Source organism: Peromyscus leucopus, chromosome 11 (assembly GCF_004664715.2).
Source record: "Peromyscus leucopus breed LL Stock chromosome 11, UCI_PerLeu_2.1, whole genome shotgun sequence".
NCBI classification, from domain to species: domain Eukaryota; kingdom Metazoa; phylum Chordata; class Mammalia; order Rodentia; family Cricetidae; genus Peromyscus; species Peromyscus leucopus.
Genome location: NC_051072.1, coordinates 65981421 through 66003173, shown reverse-complemented (window position 1 = coordinate 66003173; position 21753 = coordinate 65981421). Strand labels below are relative to the sequence as shown.

The window sequence follows — 21753 nt, the reverse complement described above, 5'->3', positions numbered from 1 at the left end:
TCCTTAAATCTTTGGCATGTTAAAAGTCCTTAGAGGCTGAAGGGTTCTGGATATTTTCTCCTGCAAAATATGAAACTGCAGGGGAGCTGGGCGGTGGTGGCGCACGACTTTAATCCCAGCACTCGGGAGGTGGATCTATCTCTGTTTGAGGCCAGCCTGGTCTACAAAGTGAGTTCAAGGACAGCCAGGACTGTTACACAGAGAAACCCCGTCTCAAAAAAAACAAAAAACAAAAACCCCAAAAAACTGCAGGGGAGTCACCCTGTAAGTTAAAACAAGAAGAATCAATTGTAATTTCAAAATGACCTGAGTTCATTTCCCATGATTCTATTATTGACTTGCAGTTTCTGAATCTTGTGGAATATAACCGAGGGCACCGCCCTTCACCATATTCACAAACACCATTTTATCATGAAGTTTATACAACCAGGACTTATTTCCACTTACATAAAGTGGAGAATTAAACAGTACGTCTTAGTTATTTTTTTCCCATAAACCCAACAAACTGAAGATGTCAAACTTAATACAGTGGAATCATTAATTCACACACTGTAAGGCATGGAGTGATCCCCAAAGCCAAGCATTTTACAACCTTCCATCCACGTGAAAGTCCCTGTTTTGGCTGAGATGTAAACTGAAAGTTATTTCATCGCTATCACTATTTCGCCGTGTTTCTTACCACCCAGCCCTCATCCCGAGTCTGCACTTGTTAAGAACTCAGGTGAGTCTATGCAGTCACAGCGTGATAATACAGAACATATCAGGTAAGAGATTATTTTCCAGTTTGTTTTTAAAGTGCTCCACGTGCAGTATCAATAGAAATCCACCATGACTAGTAACAGCTTTACCAAAGGCCAGCAGGTAAGCAAGAGTGATCTTTTTCAAGTATGAACACACTGAGTGATGCTAAAACTCTTCAGGCACGTTCAAGTCCAAATAAAGACCAAAGAACCCTGCAACTCCACTACATATTGAGAGGGGCGGTGGAGGTGCTGGGGTAAGGTCTCGTGTGTAAACGCCAAGTGCTTCTGAAGAGCTTGGTGAGACTTTGTCAAATGAAACACTGAACAACAGAAAATATGGACTTAATCCTTATCAGAAATAAAGTAAGCCGATCCAATTGCTTGAAGCTGTATGAACAAGAGAGAGAAAGTCCATGGCTAGTAGGTCGCTTCATCCATGTTATCATCACTGTCTGCACCGAAATCATCTCCATCCTCGAAGTAGGAGTTAATGTAGTCATTTTCCTAAGAGAAAAGATATATTCCTTAGTCAATAAAGTGAATTAGCAACATTTAAGAATACAATACAAAAATAACATCCCTTTAACTTAAAAATACCAAATTGAAGTGAAAAAGGAAAACAGAGAAGACTTGAATAGGAAGCCTTTGCTTGTGAGTGCTCTCCTTTTAAAAAGCAGTTTTCTCACTTTTCTACTTCTGCCTCTCTCTTCAAGTACCATTTTCACAGTGCTCAGGTGCAAACCAGCCCAGAGAACAGATAGGACCAGGCTTCTATCCCAGCAGGACTGTGCCGGGCAGCAGCGTCCCAGCGGGACTGTCCGGGGCAGCAGCGTCCCAGCGGGACTGTCCGGGGCAGCAGCGTCCCAGCGGGACTGTCCGGGGCAGCAGCGTCCCAGCAGGGCTGTCCCGGGCAGCAGCGTCCCAGCGGACTGTCCGGGCAGCAGCGTCCAGCGGGACTGTCCGGGGCAGCAGTGTCCAGCGGGACTGTCCTGGGCAGCAGCATCCCAGCGGGACTGTGCCGGGCAGCACCGTCTCAGCAGGACTGTCAGGGGCAGCAGCGTCCCAGCGGGACTGTCAGGGGCAGCAGCATCCCAGCGGGACTGTCCCGGGCAGCATCGTCCCAGCGGGACTGTCTGGGGCAGCAGCATCCCAGCGGGACTGTCCTGGGCAGCAGCATCCCAGCGGGACTGTGCCGGGCAGCACCGTCTCAGCAGGACTGTCAGGGCAGCACCGTCTCAGCAGACTGTCAGGGCAGCAGCGTCCCAGCGGACTGTCAGGGCAGCAGCATCCCCGGACTGTCAGGGCAGCAGCATCCAGCGGGACTGTCCGGCAGCACGCTCAGCAGGACTGTCAGGGGCAGCACCGTCTCAGCAGGACTGTGCCGGGCAGCACCGTCTCAGCAGGACTGTCAGGGGCAGCACCGTCTCAGCAGGACTGTCCGGGGCAGCAGCATCCCAGCGGGACTGTCCGGGGAAGCAGCATTCCAGTGGGACTGTCCCGGGCAGCAGCGTCCAGCGACTGTCCGGCAGCGCACCCAGAGACTGTCCGGCAGCAGCGTCCCAGCAGCACTCCTTGGTGGAGCGATTCAGGCTGTTAGGAGCTGAAACACTGATCATTTATTCCACCAAGGGAAAATAGGTTTCTTGGTGGTCAACAGTCTTGACATTGCATCAGAACCAGTGCAATGGCAACAACAGAGGGACTTTCATTTCCTATCAAAATACAATCTCCTTCCAACCCCAACCTCTGGGAAACCACATTACATTCTTCTACATTCCTCTCAGCTTCTGGCAATGGTTCAGTTCTAGCCGAGTAAGGCTACCATGCTGAGAAGTGAGTCAAAAGATATGTGTGCCTTCTATCAAAACTTCACAAATCCATTTGAACACAGATGAAGATGTCTCAGCCAGGTGCAGTGTGTGGGTTCTATATGGATTGTAATAAAGATTTTTATCAAGAAACTTTAAACGTGGCTAGATACTGGATTTTATATCCTTAAGTTTGTGTCCACACTGAGATACTTAGGGATTAAACGAACAGGACAGTGCTAAGGGCTTGCTTTACTATGACCCAGGGTAGACTGGGGGATGGAAGGACAGGGAGGGTGGACAGACAGGGATCTGCTGTACATATGAAAAAAAAAAAGAATCACTGGAAGATTAGCTATGCAGTGAAGGAGGACGGTGGCTCATACCTGTAATCCCTGAGAGGACCAAAGGGAAGAGCTGCAGACTTCAAGGCCAGCCTGGGCTACATATATAGTGAGACCCTCTCTCAATCCTGACTCTACCCAAAATCTCCACGTCTCTACGATTTACAGTGGAAACAGACGGCAATCTCAAAAGAAAGCTTTCCGAATACCAGCTTCATCTTACAGGTTTTCTTTTTAAATATCTAGAATGTATATGTATATTTGTATATTTGATAATACTTTGTCTTCCCTAAATCCTGCAAGTCTATCCCTTTGTATCGCCATGAAGTTGTCCTAGCTTCTGATACTAAGAATTCCACAAATGTCCAGACACCAAGCTGAAGCCTGAGGCCTTTGTACCAGGGGCGGGCTGACTGGCAGAGCATGCAAATGAAGCCAGCTAGTAAACCAGGCCTTGGCTCCCTGTGTATAAGGAAATATAAGCAAATGAACTCACACACAAAGATAGGAAGAGAAACCCACCCTGGCATTCCCAATCAGCAAGCAGCACTTGTCTTTTAGACATGAGTGCTTATTCTAAGTATGTTTAGTGACTCAAATGTTCACTGAGATGTTAGCAATCTTGATGCAGGAAAGTTTTGGAGAGCCTGCTGAGACCAACGGCCGGAGTGGTCTCTAGATCTTACAAGTTATCTTACTTTGTTGTGGGACACAGGGGTTCAGGCTGGCCTTGAACTCCTGATCCTCTTGACTCCCGCTCCCAAATACTGAAATTAGGAGCACCTGCCTGGTTTGTGCTGTACAGCATCCTGTTCTACACCACAGAATTATTCACTGTATTACAACTATTGCCTTTCTTGTTTGTCTCCTCTGTAGAATAATCTCCATGAGGGGAGAAGTCATCTCTTATCCTCATAGAAATCAAGCATACACTTCAAAGTCAAAAATCAGTTGATGTGAAGTAACTATGGGCAAGGATGCCAGCAACCGGAGGGTTCAATACATTAAATACAGAGTCCCGAAGAACGCTGATACTCAAAAGAGTAGAAAGAAGAAAATGACAGATAGCACAAAAAGAGGCAAGAAACAAGCAAAACGAGACGCACTGTATCTAAAAATGAACCGAAGCAATCAAGCTTACCAACACTTGGGCAGCCTTCACACGGCTTCTGTCCCCGGGAACTTGGGAACTTGAGACATGATGGCCCTGCAGGGATTTCCTTCTAGATGCATGTGCCTAAGCCTTAAAGGTACCTCAACTGCTACCTTACACGTTTATGTTGGTGAGTATGAACGGCACTACTCTCATCAGTTTTCTTGATTCCTTACCTGCAAAAACTGTCGATCGAGTTACTTTTATCTCCTGGTTTGAATTTGGTATTCTTATCCTCATACACCAGGCCCCCGATGCCAGGGGTAAGGATGTCTGTCTGTGTCTACAAACTTGGGTTTCTGTTTTGTGACAGGGTCTTACCATGCAGCCCAGCTCCTCAACCCCATCACACCTCATTCTTGGGTTTGCTAGGACTACGGGCATGGTTTTGTTTGCTGACTGACATTACAGCCCACAGATAATCTCTGAGGTCAGTTAGCAGCTCTCCTACGGTCCTCAGACTTTTACCTCCTCTTGTTCCTCTTCATCATACTCCTCTTGCTCTGCGTCATCATCGTCATCATCACCATCACCGTCTTTGTTCTTCTCTTTGCTCCCTTCCTTCTCTTCGTTTTCTTCATCCGACTTCTCACCGTCCCCTCTCTGTTCTAATTCCTGGTGAAGTGAGATCCATTAATTCCCACGGGAACAATTATTCTCTGACGTACACACCCAGCAGCCCAAAGAGAAGAGTTATGGATCATTTTAGGTCAATGAACATGCCGGCCAGCCTCCCACCTCGGACACTGAGCGTGCTCAGGGAGAGGTCAGCCACCACGCTGTCACGGCCCTGCCCATTCTTCAACTTTGTTCCTTCATCACTGGGCCTTGCGGACCTGGGGTTAGAATTCTAATCCACAATGCTTTCCTGTCATGATTCCTATCCTCCCTCCTCCTAGAATGTGTACATGATTAGTTTATCCCCTTTCCATCTCCTTTGTCTCCCATTACTTCCCATGCCCAAGAATTTCTGCTTCAGGAAACATCTGGAAGGCTGTGAAAGGGGGATTAAAACACACGCCACTGAAGACACCAGCCTATATGAGCAATTCTAGAAGTAAGGAACAGAAATGGAGTTGGGAAGCCTTGACTGCCGGATGGTTCTTGAAAAGTCACCAGGCTGCCACCTCACAATTCTAACTTTATAAATGCCTCAGTGCCACCAATTTTTCTTCACCTGACGAAGGTGACCTACTTTTATTACCATCGCTATCAGTTCACTAAGTTGGATGACCCTCACTTTACATAAGGGACAGAATTTCACAGGTTTTCTGTGAGACAGGCCCAATAATCATTTTGCATCATAATTAAGGCTTCACAAGAGCTAATTTCTGATTGGTCTTAACACAATAATTAGAAGAATAATTAATAAATTGATGTGTAGGACACCCCATCGCTAAGACTTCATCGATTATTCATGAACAGAAGACATATTTTACATCCAGAGAACAACTTAGCTCTTCTTTTTTTTGGTTTTTCAAGACAGGGTTTCTCTGTGTAGCTTTGCGCCTTTCCTGGGACTCACTCTGTAGCCCAGGCTGGCCTCGAACTCACAGAGATCCGCCTGGCTCTGCCTCCCGAGTGCTGGGATTAAAGGTGTGCACCACCACCGCCCGGCAATTTAGCTCTTCTTTAACTTCCTAAATACTTACTTTAAAAATTCTTTTAATTCCAATTTGAAATGAAGAAAGGCAAAGGCAAAGAAAAGACCACACTGAACAGACCCAATTTAAATGAATTAATTTTGAATGTGTATGTGTGTGTGGATGCATGTGGGTATGTATATTAATGTGCTCATGTGTGTGGACATGCCTGTGGAGACTGGAAACTGACATTGGATATCCTCCTCAGCCACACTCCATTTAATTGATTAAAACAGGTTCTGGCTAGTTGTGCCAGCCTTCTGCTTGCCTTAGGGATCCCTTCTCTGTCTCCCAGGCGCTGGGATCACAGGTAGCTGCCGGGCCCACCTGGCTTGCATGTGCATGCCCGGAGCTCAAGTCATGCCTGCACAGGAAATGCTTTATCGGAGTCATTTCTCAAGCTCATAACTCTCCATTTTAAAATACATTTCAAGCTATCTTGCCGGCAATTCACTTCACTCAGGCAGAACAAAGTAAAACCAAGACGACCACACTCACAGGATGATTTACCCTGATAACAAACCTTGTGTTGCCTTGGCAGTTATTACAATGATATCAAGTGTACAGTTTCCCAACTGGCAGTCTTCTTGGAAAATTCCAAGTGAACAAAATTTTCATAAACCTTTTGGAACATCTGAGAAACACACATACACATAAGATGCTATACTAATATTAATTAATATATGGTTATACTAATATTAATTAATATATGGCTATACTAATATTAATTAATATATGGTATTGTGTCTTTCCTATTTTAACTAGATCATAAGTAACAAAGCCTACAGCTAAATTCAATCATAATGGAGGTGGAATGCTCTATTTATTTTACTCTGTGAAAAATATATTGTTATCTGAAAAAAAAAGCCACTAATTATTTTATAATTAGAAACAAAATTGTTTTATAAAAACAAAAACAAACCTGTATTTTTTTTTCAAACCTGTATTTTTGAAAGTACAGCACTCATTCAGTGTGCTGTAAGAACCAGAGAATCTGTATTTCCATTGTTGCCAAATCAAACAGCTTTAAGCAAACAGCCTCATCTTTCTCTTTACCACATACACCCAAGTAAACCCATAAAGCACTTCAGTGAACTGAGTTAGAAGAGGTATGTGCCTTTTACTATGGTCAAGGACACATATTGAGTCATTACGTCATTTTTTTCAACGAGCTAACAGTTCCCACTTAGTAGCCTCCGTTTTCTCCTCCGTGAGATTTTACTACTTAGGCTTACTCTATAGGTTTAAGGAGAAAAGGACTGATATAACATAGACCTCTTGAAAACAGTTAAGATGCAGACACAGAACAGGTCTTCTAGCTCAGACACCATGTATGCAAGGAGCCTCCCTGGTGTGATGCAGAAATAAGGCGCGTGTCTCACTTTGCTGCCACAGGATTGTGTGTAAGACTCGAACCTCATACTGCTTGCTACCTCCATCCAGAGATGCTGTAACAATAAAATGTGATGCTGCTTTTGCTGGCAACAACCAGAAACAACCACTGCTCTGTTACAACTGTAAACATACTAAGATCTCTATGTTTAGAATGTTCTGGAAGAGGTGGTAAATGTAAGCAACAAGGAAGCAGTTTGTCCTGAGGAGAAACCACATGCAGCACTTTACGTGCATCTTTTAGAACTCCAAACATTACAGGCAGGCAGGGTTTGTGGTCCATAAATTTCACCTCATTTAACCCAACAGTTATTACTATTCCTTCATTGATCTTCTAGATATTATATTTTAGACATATTATCATCCAGCTTAACTACTGTACAAAAACTAAAACAGTAAAACTAACAGCTTTCCATCCAGTAGATGTGCCAAAGAGGTCAGCAGGAGCATACGTGAAACCATCGACTTTCTCCTGTAAGGAATAAGACAACCTACCTGTCGGCTACGTACATGCTCTGCAGGACAGAGTGTACATAAAGAGTTCATCCAATTGCCTGGCACCTACAAGTTCTCAGTAAGTGTTGCTTAATTATCATCATCATCAAGGCAAATACAAGGGAGTACATGGTATATGGAGATCAATGTGGCCGGCGATCATCAACTGTTTTATACAATACATAAAATAATTGGCCCAACAGTTCTACTTCTAAAAACTACTCTACTCATGTGAAATGACATACTTATTATAAAGTCACAGCATTACTTATAATAGCAAAACATTAAATAACTATGGTTCATTCTAACAGGGTTGCCCAAGGAAGAATGAGGGAGCTCTGTACAGTCGGATATGAAACCATGTTCATGACATTTTACAAAGTAATAAAATAGAAATGCAGAAGTGTGACATGCTATCTTTGTTACTAAAAGGGGGAACTCAGGCTGGGTACTTGGCTCAGCATTTAAGAGCCCTGTCGCTCTTGCAGAGGACCCAGGTTTCCTAACTCCAGTCCCAGGGGATCTTAACCTTGCTTCTGATGTCCACGGACACCAGGCACTCGTGTGATGCACATACTTGCAGCCAAAACACTCAGACACATAAAGTATTTCTGAAAGGATATATAAGAAATGAGTACTTTTGGAGTTAACAACAAAGAAAATAAACAGTATGGGCAAGAATGAGAGAACATATTTTTAAGATACTAACCTAAATTTTGTTTACTTTGCTTAATGCTAGAAAAGTAAGTTCCAGAGAATGCCAGCTTCGCCTCAATGGAGTCTTCCATATATGCCGCAAAGCACTGGGAGGAGGCGGGCAGAACATGTACATCGACCAAGGGAGAAGAGGACTTTTCTAAAGAATTCCATTGAATTATGCCAGTGGTTCATGTGTCTCTCCCCTCCCCCACGCCCCACTGGACTACAAGGGGGAGTTAGGGATACAGTAAAGAGAAGGCCTGGGATCGTGGGTGCTGCTTAGAAAGGGAGAAGAACAGGAAGGGCAGCACAGGAGATGGAAAGGCAGGGCCATGTGCTCCTCCACCGAGGGGCTCTCTCCTCCACCCAGGGGCTCGCTCCTCCACCCAGGGGCTCGCTCCTCCACCGAGGGGCTCGCTCCACCACCGAGGGGCTCGCTCCACCACCGAGGGGCTCGCTCCTCCACCGAGGGGCTCGCTCCACCACCGAGGGGCTCGCTCCTCCACCGAGGGGCTCGCTCCACCACCCAGGGGCTCGCTCCTCCACCCAGGGGCTCGCTCCTCCACCGAGGGGCTCGCTCCTCCACCCAGGGGCTCCTCCACCACCGAGGGGCTCGCTCCACCACCGAGGGGCTCGCTCCTCCACCCAGGGGCTCGCTCCTCCACCGAGGGGCTCGCTCCACCACCCAGGGGCTCGCTCCTCCACCGAGGGGCTCGCTCCTCCTTCACCGAGGGGCTCGCTCCACCACCCAGGGGCTCGCTCCTCCACCACCGAGGGGCTCGCTCCACCACCCAGGGGCTCGCTCCTCCACCCAGGGGCTCCTCCTCCACCGAGGGGCTCGCTCCTCCACCGAGGGGCTCCTCTACCACCGGGGGGGGGGGCTCGCTCCACCACCCAGGGGCTCGCTCCTCCACACCCAACTTAAGCGCTGGCCTCTCCCCTGCCAACTCCTCATTAAAAAGGGAAGGCTGAAAGGTGAAGGAAGAAGTATGGCCTTTTATTGAGAGCCACTGGTAGCAAGAGTCCATAGAGTATACAGTAGGTGACAACTAGAGTTCAGAAGGTCAACCTATCAGAACTAAGGGTTCTGTTAGAGGAAACCATCACGCAAGGCGTTATGGAATTCCTGCCTTTTGAATGAAGTGGCTGTCTCTAGTTGTAAACTTCTTGTGCAATAACAGCCATGATTCTCCCCATTTACCGTGCATCTCCATGTTACGTGTACATGTAATCTCACGATTGCAACTCAATCTTGGGCACAATTTTCCCTCTACATTTGGGGTAATTGCATAACTGTCCCCAGCTGTGCTTATTTTACATAAATCTGGTCAAGGCCATTCTCCAGACAAAAGTATTTCAGCAAAGATACCTTTTTCCAAGGACAAAACTACACATAGATAAGAATTAGCTCATCACACCCACAGATAGAGAAAATAACCACTAACAATTAAATCCTAAACTCCTTACCTTCACCCCCGAGTTATTTACACAAGACCCTAATTTAAGGTGGATTTACTGCTCACATTCCAGGGATGATGGTTTAGCCATTTGCTAGTTACTGAGTTAAAGTAGCTACTTCCCACTGACCCAAGGAGATTGCCTTCAAGGTCAGGCAGGTGATAGATGCCAAGCTTCTTTCTTGCGCAAATCAAGTTTTAATTCCTCCTCAGCCAGGTGCTATTCCTAGATTCCCTAATTGATCTTAGCCTTTAGTTGACCCTACCAGAGAACTCCCCTTTAGTCACTCCCCTTTGGGTTGTAATTGGAAGCTGACATTTATTGCTTTAAGTGTGGATCCTTATCACTTCTCTGTGACCCTGAAAACTTCAAGCCTCACATTGCTTTACCAAAGAATTACTGTGTGAGTATATATACTGGTTCTCCAAGAGCACCAGGAGGGTAGATGGAGAAGAACAAAGATGAGGATAGAGATGGAAAGAACTAGATAGAGATGAGAGAACAGCAGAAGGGACTGAGAACAGGAGAGACAGGAGAACAGGACTGAGAACAGGAGCTAACGATGAGAACAGAAAAGAAAATGTGTGGATAGACTTGACTTAGAAGAATAAAGTGGATGGACTAAAGAACTCAGTGTGCTTAAGATTCATTTTATATCCCTCAGATTAGAAATCTGATAGAAATCTCCTCAAGGCGGGCACTTGGGGGGAATTCAGTAGCCTTTGATATTTTTCCAGTTCATGTTTGTAATTATAACCTTACCTCAATTTTTTTCAACACATCTGCAGAATTAGTGAGTGAAGGACCTCTGTCTGCAGGTTTGGCCGTTTTGGATTTCGGATCCGCTGCAACGAAATAACCAGCTGTTAACCAATATTCCAGAGGAACAGCTGGGTCCCCGAGCTCTCCTCCTACCAGGCACCCATGACATCATTTCATAAATTAAGCTCCTCCCACAAAATCACCACACCTCACCGAGCTGGAAACAAATATAATCACTTCACACGATACTTTTAACGACTACAACCAAGTATATGTTAACCAAGTACTGAAACATCAGTCTCATAGGAGAAAATCTGCTATAAGGTGACGTCAGACTGAAGCATCAGAATAACAAGCAGAGGTCCTGCCAGGGCTTCTCCATCACGCCTCAGGGGAGTCCATGTAACCGAGCCAGCGCCTAGCAGCTGTGGAGGGAACAGAAGTACGGGGTAACCTGCACTGGCTGAGGGTGTAAGGCTAGGAAAGAGCTTGCACTGGATGGGCATGAGACCTGTCTTCACAGGAAAGATCAAAATGCTTTACTTGCCACCTCACATACGCGAAAGAAAATGTTTCAACAGCTTTAGGACCTGTAATTGGTTTACTCTAAGCAAAATATTTCATTTTCGGGTTATTCTAAAACAGCAGGGAATAGAGCATTATTTCTTATGAAGATTCTGCCAGCTACCAACAAATTTTTATAAACTATAAATTTTTTTCATGATGATGAGGAATGGTCACAGTTCTCTGACAAAATAAAACAACTGTCAACGAGATTAATTCAAGACAACAGAAGGTTCAAAAAACGTCAATAGCAACCAAGCCCCAGTAAAATAATGCAAATGCCAGACATTCTTCAGGAAAAAGATTCTACAATGGTGAGGATAACCTCAGGCTGACTTCTGCACTGACAGAATTTCAGCAGTAAAGTTTCCACCCTGGACGACAGCCGAGTTAGTGAACATACCTTTTTTGCACTTTTTCCTTGGCATCATCTCTCTTGGAAGTCTCCTCCAGTCTGTGTGTACGAAAGAAAGAGTAGAAACATCTTAGTTTCCTTGGTGGCTCTGGACCTAATTCAGAACACAATGGCAGTTGCGCATGCAAAGACTGCAACATTTCTTAGTGTCTGACTGTACAGCCTGGAACCTAACAAACAAACACAGAACCCACAGTAACATAGTGTCTCCTGTAAAGAAAGAGAGCTCATCAAACTGCTTTGAAATGTTGCAATACAGTGTCTTGGAAAGAAGTCTTCTCAAGATCAAGATGACAACTGTTTCTGTTAAATATTATTTGGCTACTTTGTATTTTGTAAGTTGTCTACACACACACACACACACACACACACACACACACACATATATATATATAAAATGTAACAATTTTTTTTCAAAAGTTAAGGAATGTAATCAAACCCAATACGTGTAATATAAAATAAATTATTTTAATAATTATTTGAAAAATTTCTATTAAAAATACTAGTAGTTGTGAATATGTAAATTCTTTCAAATGACTTTCAGTTGCACTAACTAAACAATTCCTTGAATTATTTACTTTCTTTTAATTTGTGGAGGGTTCTAGGAATTGAACTTGGGGTCTCATAGGGCCTCATATATGCTGGGCAAGCATTTTAAAATCCTTACCCCCAACACAGATATACATGACACTGAAGTTTTGTAAATACAGATTGAAAGGGGCCAGAGAGATGGCTCAGTGGTAAGAGTACTTCCTGTTTAGTCTCCAGCTCCCATGCTAGCGGGCTACAGCCATACATAACTCCAGCTCTAGGAGATCTGATGCCCTCTTCTGGCTTCCTAAGGCACCTATACACATGTGTAAACACACACACATACACATGTGCACACAACACAAACACATAAATTAAAAAATTTGAAATATCCAAAAAAGACTTAAAGATATTGGCTGCTAATAAAGGGGTATCAGTGTATTTGTGCAAATGTTCACCATTTTACCCGCAAAGATAAATTTTGCTTTGAATATATTTTAGTTTCAAACTACTTAGATCACGAGAAAGCATATAAAAAGAATGACCTGCGAGAGGGCTGCACCCCGATCCCACAGCTTAAGATCAACCGGGAAGAGCAGGCCCTCCACCCTGGGAAGTGATGAGGCAGCTGATGACGTGTGCACATTTTCCGAAGGGCGGTTTCTATGAACACGGCTGTCAGAGATACAAAAGGACGACAGCCTGACGGACAGCGTCGCTTTCAGGAGACCTGATGGTTATTCCGTTTCTATGGCAACCGTTTACTGTTTACAAAGTAAACTGGCTGAATGACGCTTCCTCTGAAGGCCCTCCATCCTGCCGGTTGTAAAACTTCTGAATGCTAACATAAGCTGTCGGGTATGTGTCCATTAAAACTGTACGTGAGCAGCTAAATCTTACTGCCTGTGTCTCCCTGAATAACAGAAAGACTCACGAGCCTGTTTAAAATAGCCTTCAAGTTGGGCATTTACTTTCTCCTTAGAAAGTCTCAAATCCGGGGTTGGGGATGCACCCCAGTTGATAAGAGTATTTGCATACCACGGAGAAACCCTAAATTCAACATCCAGCACCACATAGGACAGGGTGTGATAAAGCAGGCCAGTGGTGGACACAGAAGGGTCAAAGGTCAGCCTAGGAGAAACAAGACCCTGCCAACAAAACAGAGCAAAAAGCCTAAAACCTAAAAGGCTGGCCTGGTGTGGTAGAGCATTATAGTTAGAGCACTCAGGAGGCTGAGGCAGGAGGATCAGGAGTTCTAGGCTGGCATGGACTATATAGAGTAAATGGTGTCTCAACAAACAAACAAGAAGAAAACTCTAAAAATCAATCAGGAACATATGTGTGTGTGTATACTAAATATATAGCATACGTTTTATATGTATAACACACACACACACACATATATATAAAACAACTACAAAACACACTTTTAGACTTTTTTTTTTGGAGACAGGGTTTCTCTGTGTAGCTTTGGAGCCTTTTCTGGAACTCGCTCTGTAGACCAGGCTGGCCTCGAACTCATGGAGATCCACCTGCCTCTGCCTCCCCAGTGCTGGGATTAAAGGCGTGTGCCACCACTGCCAGGCCCAAGACTTTCTTGTTACAGTATAAAAATCTTTTCTTAGTTTCCAACTGATTTTTCTTACTAATTAGTTACAGGAGGGAAAAGAAGACTCTACTTTCCTATAGTTTAAACAAAGAAAACACCTAAGAACCTAATATATTTTTTGTGGTATGTGATGGAGAAGGTGGTCTTTAAGAAGTACTTTAAGGGGCTGGAGAGATGGCTCAGAGGTTAAGAGCACTTGCTTCCCATCAAAAAGTCACTTTCAAGCCACATCAGGGAGCTCACAACCATCCATAACTCCAGTGACACCAACTCCAGGGCATCTCAGTCCTTCTTCTGGCCTCCATGGCACCCTCACAAACAGGGCACAGACACACATGAACACATACATAAGTAAAACTAAGATGGAGCTTCAATATGGTCTGATTTATAGTACCTGGAATCCATTCTTCTTTGTATACCTTCATATATCTTTTACTATACCTCTCAATATCATCTAGGGGGGGAAAAGAAAAAAAAGCACTCATCAGAAACATCAAAACATAAGCCATTCTTTAAAATAATTTAATCCCTAGATAACATCTTTTATTCCCATATATCCCCTACATTTGTGTGCAGCATATGTAACGGAACCAACGTTGACAAGCTCAGAGGGAGTAACACGGTTACAAATACGGCAAGAGCAAGGACGGGCTAACAGAAACACCAGCCTCGAACCCGTCTCAGCATGAGACGGCCCGTCTAGCCTGGGAGGATAGTCACAAAGGTTCCGAGTCAGGAAGCCACCCCCACACAAAGGTAGAGAGATCTATTCAGCGTTTTCTATGTTCTTGTGCAACCAGCCTCCAGCCTCGGATCTTTTAACTCAGTCTCACTGTGGAACATCGATACCTTAGTGGGGCGGGCCTGATGACTCACCTCCACCAGTTCATCTACACATCATCAGTCTGTGAGGTTCCACAACTGGGAAGGAGGACAGAGGTAGGGAAGCTGAGTGTGGTGAGAGGCTACCTGTTTGGGGAACACAGTGTGTCAGCTGTAAGCCTTCTACAAACCACTGAAAGCTCTACAGATGTGGTGATGCGCGCTACATACAGATTGCACCTGAACACGCCAGGATCAGCAGAGTCATGGCTGTGTCTTGCTTCTAACTTGTCAGCTTTGCCAGGCAACCCTGATAAAAACCCTTGCCCTTTGCACAAGCAACACAACTCGGAAAACAGAACCAAAGCACAGACATTTGAAAGCACAGCTCACCGTGAAAGGGGCTCACATAGCAATAAATGACTCGTAATGACATACTGCTATACCCATAGATCAGTGCCTCACTCTGCCACCATCAGAGAGGCTCTTCTTGAAGTCAATAAGTTAGCAGAGACCCATAACTGGACAATGTACAAGTGGGACACACACACACACACACACACACACACACACACACACACACACACACACACACACACACAAACACACACACTGTGAAGCATTCAGTCCTGAATGGGATATCTTTAGCAAACTCCTCCCCTCAGTCTCAGATAAAGAATAAGGAGGTAGGACAATTGGAAGAACCAGAGGTGACGGATGACTCCAAGCAAACAATGTCTTCCAGACAGAACAGGACTGACGTGCATACGAACTCACAGAGACTGAGGCAGCACACACAGGGTCTACACAGGTTCAAGACACATGGGGTGGGAAGTGGACACAGAATCGCAGCCCTAACCAAGAAAATGTTTGTAATTGCTACCCACTGGCAAAGGGAGAAGTCAGTTTTCTCCCGTGGAGTCTCACTACGTCTATCAACCACACTCCAAGGCAGGCCCCACGCCCAGGAGTAGTTCACCAAAACAAAATGGACTCAATGGACTCTGTATGCTTACTGTTCTGTTTAACATTTTGGTCTTACTGATCTTTCATCTGTTTGTTATGATTTTTCTTTTTGTGTCTTTGTGGGAGTTTTTTGTTTGTTTGTTTCTTGTCTTTTTTGTTTTGATTTGGTTTGGTTTCTTGGTTGTGAAGGGGGTTTGAGAGGCAGAGAGAGAAAGAACAAACTTGGGAAGGCAGGGAGGTGTGGAGGAGCTGCGAGGAGTTGGGGAAGAGGGAAACATAATCAAAATATATCGTATAAAAATTTAAACAATCCAATTAAAAAATGAGGTACAGATCTAAACAGAAGTCTCAGTAGAAGAATCTCAAATGGCTGAGATACATTTAAAGAAATGTTCAACATCCTTAGCCATCAGGGGAAATGCAAATTAACACAACTCTGAGATACCATCTTACACTAGTCAGAATGGCTAAGATCAAAAACACTGATATTGGAGAGGATGTAGAGCAAGAGGCTGATGGGAGTGCAAACTTGTACAGCCACTTTGGAAATTGATATGGTGGTTTCTCAGGAAGTTGGGAATCAGTCTATCTCAAGACCCAGCTGTACCACTCTTGAGTATATTCCCAAAGGATGCTCAATCATACCACAAGCACATTACTCAACTATATTCATAGCAGCTTTATTCATAATAGCTAGAATCTAGAAACAACCTAGATACCCCTCAACCAAAAAATGGATTAAGAAAATGTGGTACATTTATTTACACAATGGAGTATTACTCAGCTGTTAAAAACAATGACATCAAGAAATCTGAAGGCAAATCATCCTGAGTGAAGTAACCCAGACCCAGAAAGACAAACAGGGTATGTACTCATTCACAAATGGATATTAGCTGTAAAGTAAAGGATAACCATGCTATAATCTACAGCCCCAGAGAAGCTAGGTAGCAATGAGGGCCTAAGGGGGGATGGGGACTCATAGATTTCCCTAGGAAGGGGAAATAGAAGAGATCTCCTGGGTAGAATTGTGGCTAGTGGGGATCTGGTTGAGGAGTAGATGAAGTAGGGGAGTACTGAAAGAGATGTCTTGATATGGGGGGCATTTTGGGGTCAGGCAGAAACCTAGTGCAAGGGAAACTCCCACAAATCTACAATGAGACCCCAGCTAAGACCCCTTTTGCTGAATAGGAATGGCTTTATTATCTCCTTTTTTCTTTTTTTTTTTTTTTTAACATAAAATGACAAGCATGAGTGACCAGTAATTTTTAAAATTCTATATAATCTGCTTCTGTTTGCTCACTGTCTCTGTCTTTGGTTTTGGCTTCAGTATATCTCCATTCACAATCATAGAAGATAAATTTCAGCGCATAAATATCAAAACGAAAAAACATGGTCACATGTATTTTAGCAAACAAGATATCAAATTATTATAAATTTTCTGATGATATCCTTCTCAAAGATTTATTGTATAAGGAAGGCATACTTTCTTTTTAATTCCTAAGAATTAAATTTGTATATTCATTGATTTTATATCTGAGACAATCCACCCAAGGTCTTGTCATCTGGGGTCTCAGTCATGTTGCTCATACACTTTGTCTACCATTGGGGGCAAGGAGCTTCCAACCCTCTGCTCATTTATTTTCTGACTCATGACTAATTGTAAAACATCTTCCTATATAACTTTTCTTCCTTTGGCATTACAAGGAGAAAGCAAAATTTTGAATTCTCAATGTTATTCAATGAGTGTTAAAATAAAAAGATGAAAGTTTCTGCAAACATTTCATGTTTTCTTAAATGCTGATATAAGTCAGATATGGTGGTGCATATCTTTAATTCCAGAACTTGGAAGGAAGAGGTAGGTAGAGCTCTGTGGGTTTGAGGCCATCTTGGTCAACACAGTAAGTTCCAAGGATATCAGAGATACATAGTGAGACCCTATTTCAAACAAACAAGCATAACAAAATGCACAGAAATAATCTCTGATGTAATAGTTTGGTCGACATAAAAGGAAAACTAAGAGATGCATGCTGTGGGATAATCCTGTACACTGTGTAAATTATGTTGTGATTGGTTTAATAAAAAAGCTGACTGGCCAATAGCTGGAGAGTATAAGGTTACTCGGGAAAACCAGACTAGGGCACTGGGAAGAAGGGCAGAGTCAGAGGAGACAGAGAGGACACAGGGGGTGTAAGATGAAAGAGAGGTAATGCCATGTGGCAGAATGTAGATAACAGAAATGGGTTAACTTAAATTATAAGAGCTAATTAGTAATAAACCTGAGCTATTGGCTGAGCATTTAAAATTAATATTAAGTCTCCACATCGGCTATTTGGGAACTGGCAGGTGGGAAAGAAAAGTCTGTCTACAGATGCACGGTATGCTGTATGACTCATGCCTTTGTCCAGCATGCCGATGTCACAGGGCAGTTATTAACGGCAGTATCACAGTGCTGGTACACAGGATTAGGTACGATCTGTGGTTTCAGGCATCCTTTGTGGGTATGTCCTGGAACATATTACCCATGAATAGAGAGGAGGCTGCTGTGCTGTGTGTGTTCCTACACATACATATGAATGCATGCTCCTTATTTAAAACTGTATTTGAACCACAGTGCTTTTTAAATCATACATCAGGAAAGAGGAGCGGATAGGATGACATGAAGAGTTTTTACTTCTATCAGTTTGGAAAATCCTATATATAAGAATTTTCATATGGGATTAAGCAAGTAAGCACATATCTTTTTATGTTTTATTACATAGTTACTAAGGACAAAGTACTCCCTTGATCCTGACTCAAACCATTTACTCCCACAGACTAATCACCTGTTCCTAATGACTGTGGCGGTTTCAGTGAGAATGACCTAATGGGCTCCCATGCGTGAATGCTTGGTCTCCAGTTAGTGGAACTCTGCAAAGGACGAGGAGGTGTGGCCTAGCTGGAGGAGGAGGCGTGCCACTGGGGGTGGGCTCTGAGGTTTCAAAAGCCCACTCCAGCTCGCCCTGGGCCTGCAACTTGCGGATCAGATGTGAGCGCTCAGCTACCGCTCCAGCACCATGCCTGCCTGCCACCATACTGATCATGACCTAACTCTCTGAATCTGTAAGCAAACCCCCAAAAGTAAATGTTTTCTCATAAAGGTTGCCTTGCTCCTGGTGTGTCTCCTCACAGCAACAGAACAGTAATTAGAACAATGATCCTCCTACCTAAAACACTCACCCAACTGCTTGAATGAGCTGATACTTTTCAGTTAGACATGCATTTTAATCAACACATTCCATTAGCTAAACAAGTCTCCTATCTAAAGAAAAACCAGATTTTAATAGGATTAAAGTATACCATGTATGGTTGATTTTTAAAATAAAAATAGGTATTTAGTAGTTCTTTTTAAAAATATATAAAATTTTATTTTATTTTTAAATCCAGACAAAAATATGCAACAGAATCAAGTAAAAAAAAAAAACAAAACTCTATTATTGAGGTAAAATTAATCAAACCATTATATACGCTCAAGCAGATAAGTCATCAAGATTAAACCTGTCCAACGTGCTTGTTATAAACACATGTAATAACATCATCTATACACTTCCTTTTTGACGCAGCCAATGTATGTCTCTTAGAAAGAAAAAAAAGAACAGCTTTAATACTAATGGCATGAACGGATACCATATGAATTTCTCATGTTTTAATGATGCTGTTTTAAGAACTCAAAGATGATATTGATCTCTAACAATCAATATGTTTTATTGTACTTAAGAACTGCTCACGAGGCTCACTTCCTCTAAGACCACTTCCCTTCCGGCCTGAGACGGCCGAGCCTTCTCAAAGTGTAATTCTTCCTCTGCCTCAACATCAAGAATGAACACATACTTTATATTTTATGTCATCAGAATATAAGTGATAAACTGAAAATCAGGGTTTTTGAAGTTTTTTAGCCTAAACTGTCAGTAATCAGAGGCATCCAGTAAAAAGTTATGTACAGTGGCAACAATCACAGCATTGCACAGCTAAGAAACAAATGGAAAAAACACTTTATTCATCAGCAGGAAATTTGCCCCGCCTGCAGGGCTTCAACGGGTTCTCGACCACCCTAAGGAGGGAATGTAGGGACAGGAGATACAAAGGAAAAGACACCAAGTCTAGACTCTGATCAAGGTGCCACTTTATTTCCTTTCAGAAAGGTTTATATAGTTCCGCAGGGTGCGGGGAGCAAGAAGCTGTCATCTGCATAAGGTGGGGCAAGCTAACAGGATGTTTGTATAGGATGTTTACAGGGTGAGAGGGTCAAGGGCTCTGACTCAATGTCCTGTTGCTAGGCAACCTGACTGTAAGCTGATCTAGTTCCCTGTCTTATTGGGGGTCTGTATTTTTCCACTAACTAGAGATTCTGTCCTTGTCCCTGACATAAATTAGTGATAATTAACGTTTTATCCACATAATGGAATAACATGACCATAAGGTTATATTTTCTAAGACTACTAAGAATATTTTAAAAGGCTAATATATTATTGCATTATAAAGGGAAGACACAAAGTATTATGAATAAGTTGGCAAAAAGAAACTCATGAAAGAAAAAGATACAATAAGATATGAATGTTTGTCCTTTTTGACATTTCTGATAAGTAATTTTCTCAGGTTGGTTGCATACCCTACCCTGCTTCATCTGTTAGCACCACACTGCCTCACGAAGAGCCCAATACACACCTTGTTTCTCTTCAGGGGTCTCAATAAAATAAGGCATTCGCTTCACCGTCTCTCTCAGCTCCTGCTTCAAGGCCAGCATGTAATCTTCATCTTCTCCTGTTTTCAGGGGCACTGGCTTGTAATCTGTGTCCTAGTTACATTGAGAGACAAAGCCTGTTTAAATAAATTGAGAATTTGGGTATTTCTTTTATCCACATTCTAGACAGCGATGCTTTTATGGAAAGAATATGCTGCATGAGCACTAAACTTGACAATCAACTCAAAAGCTGCTGAGCTTCCAGACAGGTAAGGCTGCCTACTCCTGTAATCTCAGTGCTTGGGAGGCTGTGGCTCCCAACTCAAGGCTCCCAACTCAGGGCCATCCTGGGGTATAGAGCGAGTTCCAGGACAGCACAGGCTGCAATGTAAAACTGTGTCTAAAAATTTTAAAGAAAATAAAATAATAAACATGTTGAACTTCTATGATCTAACTTTTTAGCCTATTTCCTTCTTTACTCTCATTTTAGAGGTAGGAAAAAGATTGCACACATTCGATGTTTATATGCATGTGCTGTATGAATATATGATCATATGTGTATATTCATTAAGAAGTGGGCTCCCAGCATACAAGGTAGGTGCATATGGTTGGAGAGGGTACAGATACAGTATATTTCCAAAGGTGGGTTCTGAATCTATTTAGGCATTCAAAACTATTTCTTGAGCAACTACTGTGTACTAGGCAACAGAACTTACATCCTGAGGATGTAGGTAGGAGAAGGAAGGTACTACAGAGGGAGAGCGAGGAAGGAGAGATAAATGACACCAAGGATGTGAGCAAAAGCCAGAGGGAACATTATTTATAAGCGTGTATATATGTGTGCTCATATATATAGTTTAAATGGAGTTACACTGTGCAGGGTAATAATGCTCCCCACAAGAGCCCTAGACTAAAAAAAAAAACCCCAGTGTCAGGTGTGGGTTGAGTCATTGGTCGGGGTGTCCAAGACACACCCAAAACAATATAGGCTACAGCCACTGCCCCTCACTGCCTCCCACAGGCTACAGCCTGTGGTGGTATTCTAATTGTACTGAAATGTGATTTTGATTGTATGTTAATAAATAAAGTTGCCCGGGGGTCAGAGCTATTAGAGCCATAGCAAGAGTGTGGCGGTGGTGGCACACGCCTTTAATCCCAGCACTTGGTAGAAGAGCTAGGTAGATCTCTGTGTGTTCAGGGATACAGCCAGCATTGGAGACATATGCCTTTAAGACCTGGGGGGCGGTACTTACAGACAGTGACGAGGCAGTCATGTGTTTGGGTTTACAACCAATGAGAAGGCAGAACAAAAGACTATGAAAAGACATACACACAGGAAATAGGTCTCTTTCGGGAAGCTAGGACAACCACAGGAGGAAGGGTGAGATTTTAGCTCTGAGCTCTGACCTCTTGGCTTTCTCTTTTACATTGGTTTTGTGTTTCCTATTTAATAAGATGGTTGGTTACATCAACAACAGCCACTGCCCCTCACTGCCCCCACAGGCTACAGCCACTGCCCCTCACTGTCTCCCACAGGCTACAGCCACTGCCCCTCACTGCCTCCCACAGGCTACAGCCACTGCCCCTCACTGTCTCCCAGGGATTTAAGGTGCTGAAGACACCACCTGGGAG

The 21753-nt window shown here is 43.5% G+C and overlaps 1 protein-coding gene across 2 annotated transcripts in view; it reads right to left on the bottom strand.

Annotated features, from left to right (window-relative positions):
* Positions 1-291: 291 nt before the first annotated feature.
* The window catches only part of Polr3g (RNA polymerase III subunit G), a 34275-nt gene continuing 12813 nt past the window's right edge, over positions 292-21753 (bottom strand). For both annotated transcript variants that reach the window (XM_028875636.2, XM_037209544.1), the window contains exons 3-8: positions 20106-20235; positions 14011-14070; positions 11465-11515; positions 10498-10580; positions 4517-4663; positions 292-1247 (exon numbers count right to left, since the gene is read on the bottom strand). In XM_028875636.2, the coding sequence (XP_028731469.1) occupies positions 1161-1247; positions 4517-4663; positions 10498-10580; positions 11465-11515; positions 14011-14070; positions 20106-20235 (558 nt within the window). In that variant the 3' untranslated portion in view covers positions 292-1160. The remainder of the gene's footprint in view (positions 1248-4516; positions 4664-10497; positions 10581-11464; positions 11516-14010; positions 14071-20105; positions 20236-21753) is intronic.